At 47.0% G+C, this 17,086-nt stretch overlaps 1 protein-coding gene across 2 annotated transcripts in view; it reads right to left on the reverse strand.

Annotated features, from left to right (window-relative positions):
* MIB1 (MIB E3 ubiquitin protein ligase 1) overlaps positions 1 to 17,086 on the reverse strand; it is a 376,461-nt gene that overhangs the window by 299,056 nt on the left and 60,319 nt on the right. For both annotated transcript variants that reach the window (XM_085605778.1, XM_085605777.1), the window contains exon 3: positions 7,048 to 7,177. In XM_085605778.1, coding sequence (XP_085461904.1) covers positions 7,048 to 7,177 — 130 coding nt within the window. The remainder of the gene's footprint in view (positions 1 to 7,047; positions 7,178 to 17,086) is intronic.

The raw sequence follows: 17,086 nt of genomic DNA on the forward strand, positions 1-17,086 counted from the left end.
TAGAGAAACAAACTTGTTGCATCCATTGTGGAACCGGAGTTGCGCTGACCACAGAGTGATGTACACACACAACCCTAGGTATGAGTTGGAACCATGGGGTTAGCTAGAGTCATTATTTGAAGTCAGTGGGGGAGTAGTGTTGATACTATGAGCAAGTGTGCTCCCTTTGCGTGTTTTTCTAGTGGGGATGTTGGGGGACCTCTCGTCATACTGTCCGTCGCCCTCTAGCCTCGCGGCGCACTCACCCATGCTGTAGTTTCTGCTCCAGTGTATCCTCCAGGCGGCGTCGGAAGGCAGCCCCTGTTCCCACCCGGGCCGGTTGAAGCCCACCCGGAGGCTCCGGAGCAGCCCGCACGGGAGGAAGAGAGCCATGGTCCGCCCCGCTTCCTTTCTGCCCTGGTAACCCTCCGCTGACCTCTCCGGAGGGAGGAAAGCAGCCCTCTCCTACCTTCACGCTGCCCAACTCCCGCCAGCGTCGGCGCAGTCCCCTCCCTCCTTGGGTCCAGCCAACCAACCCCTATAAAAGTGAGGCAGAGAAGCAAGGGAAAGTAGAGTTTTTGGTGTGTTGGAAATAGAAGGTTAGGGGAAAGGTGAGGGGAATAGAGTTAAGAGATTCAGGAGAAGAAAACCCCACAAAATGTAGACACAGTACCAGAAGCCTTCGGAAACAGTGGTTAACACACTGCTGCAGCCAGCTCCAGAACTCCTCTGAAAGCTTGCGCCCTAGGCATGGGCCCAGCTGGCCCACGGTAAAGAACGACCCTGCTTGGGTACGACCGCTCAATTAAAAAACATAAAAATCAACCAAAAAGGAGACCTTATTTAGAAAAAACTTGAATTGGTGAACGTTGATTTTGTTCCCCCAAAATAATACATTGGTTATTATCTGAAAAAATAATTCAGAGTTTGTGAACGTCGATGGTGTTACATCAGTGTTTTACAAAAGCAAAATCATTTTCACATTAAAAATCATTCTTGGGTATTTTCAGAAAGGTCCGTTATGAGAGCTAGTGTAGCTGGGGACAGGGGGCTTTTATCAGCAGCTGCCCCTCTGCACTCTGCTAATTGTGGAGAGACGGCGAGATAGCGGGGTCCCGATGCACGCGCAGACGCACATTAACGCACGTGCAGCATAAGCCACCACCGGAGCCCTAACGCTGCCGTGCTCTCCCCTCTCTCTCTCTCCCGCTCTCCCAGTGCAACCTTCTGTCTCGCCTGACAATGAGGGGCTCCAAGGAAGACACCGGGGTCAGATGGCGGATGCGAAGTCACTGCTGAACGCAGGGACACTGCCAATGAAGGGTGTCAAGGTAAGATGAATTAAAACCCATTCAAGCGGGGCTATAATTAGACCCCTCGGCGAAGACTGCGAGTGCAGCGGATACCGCCAGGCAGTGAAACAAACCACTCACGGGCCTGGCTTCAGGCCCCGTAAGCTGCCAATTGTGAATGATAGTCAACAGATGTGCAATTAGGGCGGATTAAATACTGGAACACACGTGGGAACCGTGCGCAATCAGCCAGGCAGTTGTAATCAATACGGCTACGTTAGTTTCTGGCTAGGACAAAACAACAAGTGAAAGTAAGTCACTGGCCCATTCTATGCAATCAAACCTTCATTCACCATCTGATAAACAACAAGCACACCGCCGCCTTTCTCCGAGGCGAAGCAGAAATGCCTCGGAGAAAGGCAGCGGCGCTTTCGGATTCGGGGGCGTGTTCTCCTCTTGCCATTGGCTGGAGGAGATAATTAGAAAAGTTGCAAAAAACACGCCCCCGAATCCGAAAAGGACGGGGCCTGTTCGGAGTGACGAACCTCTTCTCCAATGGCTGGCCAGCATTCAAGAGGCCAGCCAATGGAGAAGAGGGGAGAAGAGGGGCGGGTTCAAGCCCCTCTTCTCCAAGTCATTATATCTCGCGAGCGAGACTGCGCTAGCGCAGCCTTCGCAAGCCGAGACCTAAAAAGGAGGCCGGGGCATGTCCGCATCGGATCAACAGCAATTTATATTTCGGGGAGAGTACAGCCAACTGTCCACAGCAAAAGTCCCATTGGGCCTCAGTTAGTGGAGTGGTATGCTCGCTATTCCAGCATTGGAGGGATTTAGGCTTCGCCAATGGGTTTGTGTTTTGCCTTTGGGTATATATGCGTGTGATGAGTTTTTTGGGAGAAGGAAATTTCAACACATTTTCCAGTGCAGGTAGTGATGGAGGAGCTGTAGGGAAACCATCCCATAGGGCGCGAAACGCTGCTCGCAGTTTATGATACAAGAATAGCTCTGCCAAAGATACCGTCTTATCTGCACCAGACTCAGGAGGCGGCCTGAACGTGTTACCAGGATACAGATCAGCAAACGTGTGCAGGTTCAGGTCATGAGTGAGGGCCTTACTGACCCCATCACGAATACAGGGCAGCATTGGATTCTGTGCCAGTGGGATGGAAGGAGCGTACAGAAGCGGAGCATCATCTCTTTTACGCAACTCTCCGCAAACCCGTCGTAGCCATGTCAATGTCCCTGTGTGGGCGCCGTGGGGTCTGATAAAGCGCAACCTGAATCGGAACAGGGGCAACGGCATTGATCTCAACCGCCACATGGGGCTGGTAGGGCGTCGGATGAACCCAATAACGCAAAAATTAGGCCTGAGCGCATAGTGCGTATAAATCCATATCAGGCGCCGCTAAGCCCCCCTGTCTCAGCGGGAGAGTCAATAGGTCCCAGGATACCCTAGCGTGTCCCCCGGCCCAGACCAGGACAATCAACTGCGATTTCAGGGTAGTAAAGAAGTGCTGTGTGAGAGGAAGTGGGATATTAACAAACCGATATAAAAACTTGGGTAAAATAACCATTTTGACTAATGCTATCTTCCCGGCTAAGGAAAGTGGCATTTTGTACCAGATTTTAACCTTTTCTTCAAGTCAGGTAACCGCCCTACCAAAATTTAGCTTCCAAATTTCCTGTGGATCCCGACTCACCCATACTCCCAAATATTTGACTGCCTCAGCTTCCCATCTCAATGGAAATTCAGATACCACCCGAGGTGTGCCATCTGTCAGGGGGAACACGACCGACTTCGTCCAATTAACCGAGACGCCGGCTAGCCCTCCAAAACGGATAAACTCTCTATGTACCGGGTCAAGGTTTTCCTCGGGGTCAATGATATATAATGTCACATCATCCGCATAGAGCGAGATGAGCAGACTTCTAGTACTAAAGCCAATGCCACGGGCTGTGTGATATTGCCTAACGTGGGCGGCTAGGGGCTCCATCGCGATAGCGAACAGCAGGGGAGAAAGTGGACACCCCTGCCTGGTACCACATGAAATCGGGAAGGGATCAGATAATAAGCCATTCACCCTTATCTGGGCCACCGGCAAAGTATACAACAGCTTGATACGGTTAATGAAAAGCGGGCTGAACCCCATGCGATTTAGAATGGCAAACATACTCGGCACCTAGTTAATGCTTGAGCATGAGGACAGCAAAACATATCCTAGGAGATTCTGGTACTCATTCTTTGATCTCTTCCTTTGGAACTGGCTATGCATGTGTGCCTGCGTCCATGTACAAGCTGGGACAATCTGACCTTCGGCTGCCAAAATCTGACGCTCAATTCATGATCTCCCTCCTTCGTAACACGCTGTAAGGGAAACAAGAACGCAAATGGTGCGCGCGCGGCACAGCGAGCCATCTGTTTTGAATTATTGTGCACGCGTCTGGGCACGATAATTCAAAACAGATGGCGCCCGTGCAGTTAACCGCAAGCATTAGGCCGTGAGCGGAGCAAAGGCGGGACATGCACCCGCCTTTGCCTAATTGCGGGCTGTCTTTCCTAGAAAGACGCCCGCAAAGGCCAATAGCCTGTGACGAAAACAAAAACACACGCATGAGCCTGTGGGCAGATTTTTGAAGCCCCTTACAAAAAGTCGCTCAGCGCATACGCGCTGACTCAGGCGAGACCTAAAAAGAAAAAGGAAGTCTCCAATCAATTCTAAAAAAATAGGTTCCCTCGTGTAGGTTGGATTTGGCGGTGGCCGGGTCCTTGGTGAGGGAGAGGATCAGCTGGGTGTCGTCGGCATACGAAATGATGTTGAAGTGGTGCACTCGGACGATGTTGGCGAGCGGTGCCATGTAGAGGTTGAAAAGAGTCGGGCTGAGAGAAGATCCTTGGGGTACGCCGCAGGTGATCGTGGTGGCTTCGGATTGGAAAGGGAGGAGGCGGACTCTCTGGGTTCTGCCGGTGAGGAAGGAGGTGATCCAGTTCAGGGTTTTGTCACGGATCCCTGCGTAGTGGAGGTGTGTGCACAGGGTGTGGTGGCAGACGGAGTTGAAGGCGGCCAAAAGGTCCAGGAGGATGAGGGCCGCTGTTTCGCTGTTGTCCAGCAGGGTCCTGATGTCGTAGGGGACGTCAATGAGGGCGGTTTCGGTGCTGTGATTGCTGAGGAAATTGGATTGGGAGGAGTCTAGGATGTTGTTCTCCTCCAGGAAGTGGGTCAGTTATCTGTTGGCGGTCTTCTCAAAGACCTTTGCCAGGAACGGGAACAGGGAGATGGGTCGAAAGTTCTTGAGGTCCTTTGGGTCCGCCTTGGGTTTCTTGAGTAGGGCGTTGATCTCGGCGTGTTTCCTGCTCTCTGGGAAGGTGGCGGTTTCAAAGGAGCTGTTGATATTTCAGAGTTGTGGTGCGATAATGGATCTTGCTTGGTTGAAGATGTGGTGGGGGCAGGGGTCGTAGGGCGAGTTGGAGTGGATGGTGTTCATAATTTTGATGGTGTCTTCGTCGTTGGCGTTGTTCCAGGAGAGCAGGAGGTCAGTGTGTTTGGTGGGCGTGGAGTCGGGGGTGTCGGCGTCTGTCGTTGGTGTCTGGGCGTCGAAGCTGTCCTGGATGTCTGCGAACTTGCGGTGGAAGAAGGTTGCCAGAAACTTGCAGAGTTCTTGCGACTGCGGGATGTCGTTGGAGCTGGGGGAGGCGTGTTCTTTCACAGTGTTAAAGAGCTCTTTGCTGCTGTGTGCATTGTTGTCGATGCGTTCCTTGAAGGAGGTCCTTTTGGCGGACGTCGTGAGGAGCTGTTTGAGTCAGAGGTTGGCGAGGTCTCCGAGGAGGATGTAGTCTGTTGAGGCGAGGGTGTGCGTGCTGATGAGGTAAGCGATGGAGTCGCTGAACTGTGGTCAGGGGCCCGGGGGTCTGTAGACAAGGGTTCCTCTGAGGGTGGTGTTGTGATCGGCGTGGATCTGGAAGCGAAGGTGTTCGGCCATGCGGAGGGAGTCTTCGGTGTTGGTTGAAATTCTGACGGTGTTCCTGTGGACGATGGCGATTCCTTCTCCTGGTTTGTTGTTTCGGTCCCTGCGGATGATCTTGTAGCCGTCCAGGATGGCTATAGCTATGTCAGGCGCAGAGAAGGCGTTCATCCAGGTCTCCCTCAGGAAGGTGATGTCTGGGGAGGATGAATCGAGAAGGTCCCAGAGTTAGATGGCGTGCTTGTGAACTGAGCAGGTGTTGAGTAGTATGCATCTGAGATTGTTGTGGCCTGCTTTGGTGGGATGGGCAGGACGTGCAGGTGCGCGCTGGCTGGTGTAGCTGCAGTTTCAGCAGGTGAAGGGTGAGCTTCGGGGTGGCCTGGAAGCAGGTGGATGTTCGCTCGGCGTGGCGTGTGTGGAGGATGTTGGCGTCGTATTGGCGTCAGGTATTCTGGCGGAGGCCAGGGGGTCTTGCGCTGGGCACAGTCCAGGCGCGGACGGGTGCTGACTGGCTTGCCTTAGGCGCTCCTTCGGCGCGCCAGTGGCGCGACCGCGCAGCGGTCTCCATTAAGTAGGGGAGGGAGGAGCAGCTGGGAGATGGGAGCGGGTGCGGCGGGAGCAGCGTGGGCAGGAAAGCAGAGGGCAGACTGCATGGGGACACAGAAAGGAGTCAAGCAGGGATACAATGAAATGGAATAAAATAAAAACATTGTCACAATAACACACTGATCACAACAGAAAATACGAGGACGCAATACAGGGGAGAAGCGGAGAGAAAATAACAGTACCGGCAACCGGCACCAGCAGGTGCAGTGTCGAACCCTGCCTGGGAGGGACCAAAGGCAGAGGACAGCACAGCGGAGCTACGGGGGGAGAGCTGATCTCTGGCTGAGGGTCAGGGGTCTCGCTTGCGCTCCCCGCAGCGGTCTCCATTAAGTAGGGGAGGGAGGAGCAGCTGGGGGGAGGGAGGAGCAGCTGGGAGGCAGGTGCGGCGGGAGCGGAGTGGGCGGGAGGGCAGACTGAATGGGGGACACAGAGGAGTCAAGCAGGGATAAAATCAAATGGAATAAAATACAAATAATGTCACAATAACACACTGATCACAACAGAAAATACAAGGGCACAATGCAAGGGAGAGGCGGAGAGAAAAAAACAGTACCGGCAACCGGCACCAGCAGGTGCAGTCTCGAACCCTGCCTGGGAGGGACCGCAGGCAGAGGACAGCACGGCGGAGCTGCGAGGAAGGAGCTGATCCATGGCCGAGGGTCAGGGGTCTAGCTCCCTTCCACCCAAGAAGGTTCCTAGAAAGTACATACCCAGAAAAACAGAGTATGTTAAAGAGATAATCGGAGTTGCAGTATTATTCTACTGTCATAAGGAGGTTGTTGCGGCTGTTATGTGCTAATGGTAATTCTCCACGCCATAACAGACCTTTTTTTTTTACTTTTTCTTTAAAGTGGTTGTCTCTATAACTAGTGATGCAACTAACAAAGCAAACAAAAAACTTTTTTTCAATTCACTGCTGTATCCATTACGGGAAACAGTTAGACACAGTTAAACACCAAGCACTAGATGAACAGCCCTTTTATTCGTTTATAGCGATAAATGCTATCACCGTCTTACTGACTGCCTCAAACCTCTCGATGCATAGTCTGAAAATGTGCCACTTATAGCACACAAAGAAGTCAAGCTCACACAAAGCTGTAAGAACCACCAGGTTCTGAAAGGACAACACAGTAATCACTAAACACAGCATAATATGTCATCTATAAAGTGCTATTGCTTTCTGTAACTGGACTTATCAATTTAGTCTTACCTTTCCTCTCCTCCCATTTCCACCATCTTGATCTTCCCATTGCCAATCAACTCCTCGCACCACCCTGCCACCAGCAAATATTCCTCTTGCTGTAATTTTCTTTGATTTTCGTCGAGATTCTAGCAGCACTCTAAAATAAAAAAAAACAAGCACTGTACCTTTGAATCGAATTCAATCGGTCTTCATTGATCATACATTTTGGCTGGTAAAAGGAAGAGCAGGAGAATAAATTGCATTAGTTGGTCATTCCCAGTGCCCTGCAATACTGTACAATATGCACAGCATTGGATTCATTCAGTTGAATACAAGTCTATAGAGGGAAAATATTGCAGAGAATAATATTACGAGTTCGAAATGTATCAACTTCTGATGAAAATGAAAACCCACAAGCGTGGTTTGGCAACCTTCAAGAGCACAAGCATAGACATCGCAATGACCGGATACATGCTAGCAAACACTAGGCTCTGGCAAAGCACATTATCCAAATCAAAGGCATAAAAATGTCATACATGAAACAACCTAATTGAGGACTTGGAGAGACTATGCAATTGCTAACACTTAAGTGAAAACAAATATTCAATATTAGAGCAAAGATGTTCTACTATTACAAAGAGGACCTTGGAGACAGAGCACAGAATCGACCAAAATTACCAAATATGCTTATACAATGGATCCTTAGGACCCTCTCATTGCAGATTCTATGAAATATTGCAAGCATTCACACATTCATAATGAACTGAAATCATTCACATTCCGCACCATAATGGTAAAGTTCACACCATGGTACTTGTTAATGTTTTAGTACGCAAAAGACACACAGTCTATGGACGGAATGTAGAATAAATCTAAACATTCACCCCCAGTCATGAGATCTGGGTTAAATCCATCATTCTTTTGCGCACCATGCCACCCCAGTTTAGACCTGGCCATATGCAAATCAGTCTTGACCCTGTGCCACATGGGAACAGTCCACCCGAACTACCAAGCCAGGTCCTCCCTGGACCAGAAACAAGCAATCTAGTGTGGAAATATGGATTTTTCTGATCAGTTATGTCCCCTATCTTGGACCCCAACGGTTTCATGTATGAATCACAAGTACATGTATGTCCCCTCCAGTTCCAGTTATGAAGACGCAAACATATGTGCGTCCACCGTCAACATGTCCTCTGTCAGATCCGCCAAGAATAGGCCGGATATTCCATTCCTAGGTACGAAAGGCCACCGGCTTTATATGGTTCACTTATGCCATTTTACAGTCCAGGCAAGTAGGCCCTGATTCTGTCATCAAACTCTCCTTGCCTTCTACTTCTGAAAACTCTAGTCTGAGCCTGCATCTGTGACCATGAACTTTGTCTCATTCTCTGCGCGGCTCACGAAGCCTGACATCAGCCTATTCTCTGCCAAGAACTTGTATTTCACCTTCGAATTATCTGCTTCACTCCTTAGCCGATGCATTCCTGTCTAGTAGTTTAAGTAAACATCCTTCCAGCTACCGAGCAATGGCTCGGCTTCTCTGTCTTTATGCAAGTAATTCATAGCCCTGTTACCATGGAATATTCCTACCCCCTCGCATTTAGTGTAGACACTTAGACGCTTGTACACGCACGCACAGTCAGTATAGAATAGATTCTGTCCGAGAGTCCTTCTTTTGTGGATAACATAGTTCTTTAAACATAGGATGTTAGATATGATTTGGGATTAGGTTGACTTGACCCCCCAGACTTTTTGTCTCCACATGTAGAGCTAAATGTCAAGTCCCCTTCACCCCCGAGTTGCACGTCAATCACACGTCATGCTGCTGCGCGCGCATCTATGCCAAGTATTATCTTATAGATCCACCTATATATGACATCATAACCAATTATGTTCCTTTTTGCTCCTTATTACACCCATTTTTGGTTACGCATATGAATCGTCATTTTCCTTATCAATTGTTACACCTACTGCATTCGCTTCATTGTAATGTATGATCTATAAAAGTCACTTCTTGTCAATAAAGTATGTACTTCACTTCCTGAACCCCCGTGGTGATGGAACTTGGAGCAACCGATTATAATCGATCATTGGAATAAAGCCCATTCCGAACCTCTAATACCACGGATTCTGCCTCTTATTTTACTGAGCTATTTTATTATGTTTCCGCATCAAATTAAGTCCCGGTAATGAATTTTATTTACCACATGAATGGTGCCCGAACAGGGACACTTTCTCATCTCACGCGCCGGCGGTGAGTTGCAGGCCCGGTCTCCTGCCACAGCTGGACGGACAATAACGCGTACCAGCAGGATTTCCTGTATCTCCCTCCGGTCAAGCGGGGGCGACTGAGGCTGCGATCAACACCCAGACGAGGCGGTGAGAAGTGCGAAGTGTCCCGACCAGAGCCTAGCTGAGAGAGCAAGATCCGAGGTATACAGAGGCCCACCAGTTCGAAGTCAAGTCCAGTTTCCGACGAGTCGAGTCCAGTCCGGTTCAAGTTCAGTTGCCGAGGCCTTCCGTTTCCGAAGCTACCCGGTGAGTACCATTACTGGGGAGGCATTTCTGACGTGCACATAGGTTGTGCCGGTCAAGACGGGTTTGGGTACACAAATCCGGTCTGCACTGTTTTAGCAGTGTATACGTACTGTTTAGCAGTATATCAAGTATTCCGAAGTGTCTAGTTATTGTCAAGAATTATGCTTGGTGATTAGTTATGCAGACGATCATCATTGTTGGTTATTTTAAAGGCTAAAAAAAAAATGTTTAATGTTTAATGTTTAATGTGTTAAACGTCCTGCATATTGTGGTATGAATGGTTGTTCATTATTGTGCTTTTGTACTAAGTGTGTTCAAGATTAAGTATCGGATCAGTTGTCAATATGCCGCTCTTTTCGAAACTAAGACAGATCACTACAAGAAAAGGGGTACTCGAAGAAGCCGTTCCTATTCCTCCTAGGGACACTCCAGGGTACTTCATGTATCATAAACATGGCTTAGACGCTATATTATTTCTTGATTTATGGGTAGACTACACCAAGGAATTACCAGAAAGTCAGAGGTGGCCCACAGCGGGAACCTGGGATGCAGAGTGCATCATGAAAGTCGAGGAAGAGTTATGGAAAAGGAAAGTCAGACAGTCACAGAAAGACGCCGTTGAGCTATGGCGTAAAGAATCTCATAGACGTACAGAAAAAGCACTCCGACAGGAAGAAAAGAATAAAGAGAGTTCAAATAAAGTTCGAGAAAATCTGTTAATTGAGGAAGGTATCCGAGTGAAATCAGAACAAGTAGATAGACAAAGAAATGCCCTTATGAATGGTATGTATCCCCTTCTAGCCGAAGGATTACCTAAAGCTACTCCAGAGATACCGAAAGACTTGCCACCCCCATTATTCCCAATAAAGGTACATCCTAAGGGGCATCCTAGAACCGCAGAAGATGTTTTTCTTTCCTCATATTTAGATGACGCAGCTCCCGAATATGCTAATTCCGCCCCACATAGACCGCATACCAGGGAAGTTCAACGCCAAGATCCAGTACCCATATCCCTACAGCAACAGATCGAGTCACAAGTTCCGGCAAGCACATCTGTTTCTGCATCTGTTCCTACAGCTACTTCTATAGCTGTGTCCACACCTATAGTTGCTGTGTCACGTTCAACGAATCCTTTCACACCTGACACCCCAGATGGGGCTACGGGAGGTGCTAGCAACATTTTTTCTACGCCACCCAGAATAAATAAACTTACTTTTCAAGAGTCAGCACATTCACGTACACCCAAACTCATAAATGCCCGTACGCTTAAGGAACTTCTTATAGATTGTAGATATGACCCTGTGCCCGGCAAAGAGGACGAAATGATCATGGCATCATTACGTATCAGACGAGCCGCAGTATATTTAGGGAAGTTACCAGGAATGACTGCGCATCTAGATAAAATATATCATTTTGTCCAAACAGGGCGAGATCCAGAATGTATTAACAGAGCTATGGAATACCAGAAAGTGGAGATACAGGGGGAACTGTTACGTTTCCTCATAAATTGTGTGATCAGAAATCAAGACCGACCGGGGGTAGACCCGGAAGCAATGCAAATTCTTACCAGATGGAGCCAGAATATATCAGAAGGTAGACATGATAAGAAAAATTGTATAATAGCCATGTGCCGAAAGATCCGTAAAGAAATAGAACGCCTACACGAAGAAAGATTAGCGGTAGACGAGTTCGAACAAAGCGAGGAGGAAGGGTCAGGACTGCCCGCGGGACAGTCAGACACCATAGCCTATGTAGGTAGAGGAAGATCTTGTAATAATAATAGATGTCTTATTGACCCGATACGTCCGATATGTCCAGATAATAACAGGAATTTCCAAATACCTATAATTAATATAAGGTCTAACGAGCATTCGTTCCAAGCCGCCGACAAACTACTCCGAGAACGAAGGGGTTATCATTTTCTTGATTCTATGGATGAACAAGATTTAGCCAGGGCAGCTGTCCATTGGGTGGACAGTCCCGGAAAATATAGTGATGATACAGTAGCACGCACATTTTTGAATCTCACCCCAGATGAACAGCGGTTAGCTGGGATTTATATGATTCAACAACTCATTATACTATATCAGAGTCAGCATTCGGACCCTGGTCCCTTACCTGACATATTGACTGAATTACTCATGAACAGATGGAGAGGTTCAGGTACTAAATTAATTAAAGAAATTCTAGAATCAAGAAAGCAGTATATTCTTTTTGTATGTTCAGACCGTGTCTCATTGCCCGTCAAGGAAAGGACCACGTATTACATGGATAGACAGAATCCCTTACGAGAAGTGCACCCAATAAAAGGCGAGGACAACGAGTTTAAGCGCGTATTTGTATATACGCCCATATCGAAAATAGAATTGTTAGAAATGAAGAAAGTGGTACCCAGTCATGACAAAGATCCAGCGGGTTTTCACCGAGAAATTAAAGACATGTTACTCATGGGAGAGTATACCTATCCCGACATTATGACAATATTAAAGGTATTGATGCCCGCTGGCATTTATGAGAAACTCAGGGAAAAAGAGTGGGAGGTAGGAGACCAAAAGATAGAATGGTCAGTATTAGAAGCGGAAGAAAAGGCCCGAACTGCAGGAGCAGGACTTGGGGATAAAACTAAAGCACTACCAGGTTTATTAGTACAGGTACTGCCACGTTTATTAACTACGAAAAAGGAAGATTGGGGTACAATTTCAGCCTGTAAGCAGAAGCAAGATGAAGACACTAGTGATTACTATGCCCGATTTGAAAAATGTTTTGGTATAAATAGTGGCCTAAAAGCAAGTAGCGAATCATACCCGCATCTGTTTGTAACAAAATTAGTAGAAAATGCCCTGCCCCAAGTAAAGAATAGAGTATTAAAATTCGAGAGTACCTGGCAAGGTAACACTCCATCACAAATGTTACAAATGTTACAGTACCATCACAATAGAATTAGAGAGGAACAAGAACATGAACACAGACGCATGAAAGACACGAAAATGAAAATGCTAGTTTCTCAGACAGTTCCAGCTGAAGGACATAAAAAGGGTATGACACATTCCGGTGATTCAGCAGGACCTATAAAAGGGACATGCAATTATTGTAAAAAACCAGGTCATTACGTACATGATTGTCCAGTTTTGAAACATAATATCACCATAGGTAAAACACAAGAAAGACCACGGCCACCTAGACAGGATCAGAATGAACAAGGAGCTCCGCAGCATGCACAGTCCATGCCAGCTTCACAACAGTCTATACAGTTTGTGCCAGCTGCACCAGCGCTGCCTGTTGCTGCCACGCAAACCACGACACGACAACTGTACCAGACCGCACAGTACGACTATCCTGATTACCAACGATACGCATGAACCAGCCTAGAGAGGGAAGTTGACTTACCCCTTATCGAGATCCCTGTAGACCAAGAAGGACCTTATGTACATAGTGAATTATTAGGCCAAGATAGAAAATTTTTACTCGATACAGGGGCAAGTCGAACAACAATAAAACGTAGTGAAGTTCCAGGGGCACCCCTCTCAGGCTCTCAGAATATTTCCCTTGGTTTTTCAGGAAAACCTATTGTTAATGAAGTGTCACAACCTCTTCCACTTACGATAGGACCTTTGACCCGAACTACAGATTTATTGCTTACTAAATCATGTCCAGAAAATCTGTTAGGAATAAAAACACTGAAAGCTCTAGGAGCCATAATATGTTGTTCTCCGGAAGGAGTAAGATTGTTTTTACGTGATTTTAAAGGGCACTATGTATCTAGAGACATGGATCCCCGACTGCAGACTTTACCCACACATCTATGGGCACAAGGCCCTACTGATGTTGGTTGCATGAATATTACACCATATCGAGTCACATTAAAGGCAGGAGTGGTGCTACCACGAATGCGACAATACAAGTTACCGCCAGATGCTGTAGTGGCTTTACTACAAATCATTGACGAGCTCATTGCCCAAGGAGTAGTTGTGGAAACAGACTCCAATGTATGTAATTCACCGATAATTCCGATTCTTAAACGAACAGATCCAAAGGCCCCGCCAGTATATCGACTGGTTATTGATCTGCGCGAATTAAACAAATGCATTGTGCCACAATTTCCTGTGGTCCCAGATATCTCGTCATTACTGACAGCTATTGATTCCGAAGCAACATTCTTTACTGTAATTGATCTCAAGAATGCCTTTTTCAGCGTCCCAATAGATCCGGAAAGCCAATATTTGTTCGGATTTAGTTTAAATGGACGTAGCTTTAAATTCTCCCGCGCACCTCAAGGATTTACAGAAAGCCCCAGCATCTATAGCCAAGCACTGAAACGAGAACTCGACAGTATCCACATGCCAGTTAACACTGCTCTGCTTCAATACGTCGATGATCTGCTGATCACCGCGAGAAGCGAACCGGAATGTGAAAAAGCATCACTGACAGTTTTACAATTTCTAGCCGAAAAGGGGCACAAGGTGTCCCCTTCTAAGCTGCAATTCTGTGTCCAGCGAGTTATTTATCTTGGACACTCGCTGTCCAAGGAGGGAAGGCAGCTTACACCCGACCGCATTCAGTTAATAGCTAACATGCCAATACCCAAGACACAAAAGGAGGTGCGGGCTTTCATAGGCCTCACGTCATATTGCAGGCAGTGGATCCCTCAGTATGCATTTCTAGCAAAACCACTCATTCAGTTGACAACACAGGAGGCAGCCACATCGACTGTTCTCCCTTGGACTCAGGAACATACACAAGCTTTTGAAAGCCTAAAGAAAGCTTTATGTCAAGCACCTGTTTTAGCAACGCCATGTTACAGAAAACAGTTTACACTCTTTGTTACAGAACGCGAAGGTACTGCCTTGTCAGTACTCACACAGGAACAAGCAGGAGCACACAAACCATGTGCTTATTTTTCTAGTACATTAGATCCCGTAGCTCAGGCTTTGCCTGCATGCCTAAAATCAGTAGCAGCGACAGCTTTAGCAATAAGACAGAGCGACGCCATAGTGTTAGGACATCCATTGACAGTTCAAGTACCACACGCAGTAGAGGTCCTTGTAAATAGAACGCAAACACAACACTTGACTATTGCGCGACTTACAGGGTACGAACTTACATTGTTTCAGCCACATATAGAAATCAGACGCTGTAACACATTGAATCCTGCCACACTTTTACCTGTAATCGGAACAGACCCACTAGCCCATGACTGTATTGAAGTTATTACTATAACGACGAAACCCAGACAAGACTTAACCGATGTCCCATTGTCAGATCCAGACCTGACATTGTATGTAGATGGTTCATGCATGAGAACAAATACAGGAGAGTTAGTGGCTGCTTACGCAGTCACAACAGATACTGAAGTCATTGAAACTAATCGTATAAATACTTTGTCAGCTCAAGCCGCAGAGCTTATCGCTCTGACACAAGCCTGTATTCAAGCCACAAATAAAAAAGTCAACATATACACTGATTCACGTTATGCATTCGGAGTTGTACATGACTTCGGCGTGCTGTGGCGAGAGAGAGGTTATTTAACTTCCCACGGTGCCCACATTCAGCACGGACCCCTCATTCATGCCTTATTAGATGCAATACATCTACCCACTGCAATATCAATTATGAAATGTAAGGCTCATACGAAGGTTACTGATATCATTTCTCAAGGCAATGATCTAGCCGACAGAACAGCTAAACAGACTGCTCAAACTCAAACCTCCGACATGACAAAGACAATAGTCCCGATGCCGACACATTGTATGACAGTTAAAGATCCTACTCTTGACGTAATTGACATACAGACACATGCTACACCAGACGAAATAAAGAAATGGACTGAATTAGGAGGGATCCAAACGGACCAAGGATGGATGATGAAGGAAAAGTCTGTGTGGTTCCTTCCTGATTCAATGGTCCAAGTTATAGTTAACACTATACATAGTCCAGCACATCTAGGAGAAAAAGCTATGCTAGACAGCATTCAACACATTTGGTTCAATAAACATTTACGAGCAGCAGCCAAACAAAAGGTCCGTACCTGCATGATCTGTTGCCAGTTCAACCCGGGAAAAAGCGTTCCTGTAGAACAGGGTGGATTTCATCCTCCTAATCACCCTTTTGAAGTACTCCAGATGGATTATATCCAGATGGAACGATGTCGAGGATTCAAATATGTTCTCGTAGTTGTCTGCGCTCTGTCCCGTTGGACGGAGGCATACCCGGTTTCAGATTACACTGCCCCGACTACTGCCAAGCAGTTGGTTCGAGAATTCTTCCCACGATACGGTTTACCACGTGTTGTTCACTCAGATAACGGCCAGCCGTTCTCATCCGAACTAATGAAACATGTTTCACTTCTGTTAGGTTATCAGTGGAAATTCCACTGTGTCCGACACCCCGAGGCAGCAGGTCTCGTAGAAAGACATAATCAGATACTGAAAATCAGATTGACCAAAATATGCAGAGAGAAAGGTGTCGACTGGGTAGTAGCGTTACCAGTTGCACTCTTTTACATGAGAATGGTAGCACACTCTCGAACAGGGCTATCCCCGTATGAGGTGATCTTCGGCAGACCACCAAATATGTGGGGGACGCCTATACCACGCAAAATAACTGATATTGACTGTAATATGCTGACAGATTACTTGGCTTCCTTGATGTCTGCACTACAATCTTGTCGTTCACAGGTAGCTGCAGCCTTTCCCGACAACACTGAGGTGAAACCCCATGACGTAGTTCCGTGGGACCTTGTGCTTGTGAGAAATTTCGACCGAAAGACTCAGCTGGAGCCCAGGTGGAAGACACCCCAGTTGGTCCTGCTGACCACAAGGACAGCCGTGAAGATCGAAGGCAGAAAAGGATGGATTCATTCAAGTCATATCAAGAAATTTCATGGACTTCCTGCAGATGTGAATAGCCCACCTCATGTGTCTTCACCAATTGACTCAAAACTACCTTTGGCTGAGGCCGACAGCAAGGAACTCTATAAACTAAAACTAAGGCCTAGACCGTCGGACGATTTGATTGTTTAAGTCCTCTCCTAGGTGAAGCGGTTGAATCTGTCTCCGACATGTATCCCCTAGACCTGAATCATGGAAACCCACGAAAAATGTTGAAACGACGGGCGTATTGTAAATCACTGCGTAGCCATTGCATAGTGACATTATTAATCTTGTTTTTCTTAAGTCTTTTAATAATTACTGCAAGTATATTGTTGCACATATATTACCCTATTGCCAGAAATGTTTACAATATTACTGCTGAACATTCTTTTAGTGACCTACCGCCGCATGAATTGTCTTATAGACTTGCGCGGCGCAATAACACTTTCATTAGTATGTTACATCATTCCCATCAGACTAGTAATGCAACTAATTGTTGGGTGTGTGGCCGGCTCCCTCCCTATCAGAATTATGAAGGAGTCCTGCCTTTCTTTCCACATCCGTTTACACATAATGGCTCCTGTGGAGCATGGTTTAGTTTAATCAATTCCATAGACTCAGACACAGCAGTTTATCAAGATCAGTGGGTATGGGGAAAT

The sequence above is a fragment of the Triturus cristatus genome, chromosome 5_1, assembly GCF_964204655.1.
Source record: "Triturus cristatus chromosome 5_1, aTriCri1.1, whole genome shotgun sequence".
Taxonomy (NCBI): Eukaryota; Metazoa; Chordata; class Amphibia; order Caudata; family Salamandridae; genus Triturus; species Triturus cristatus.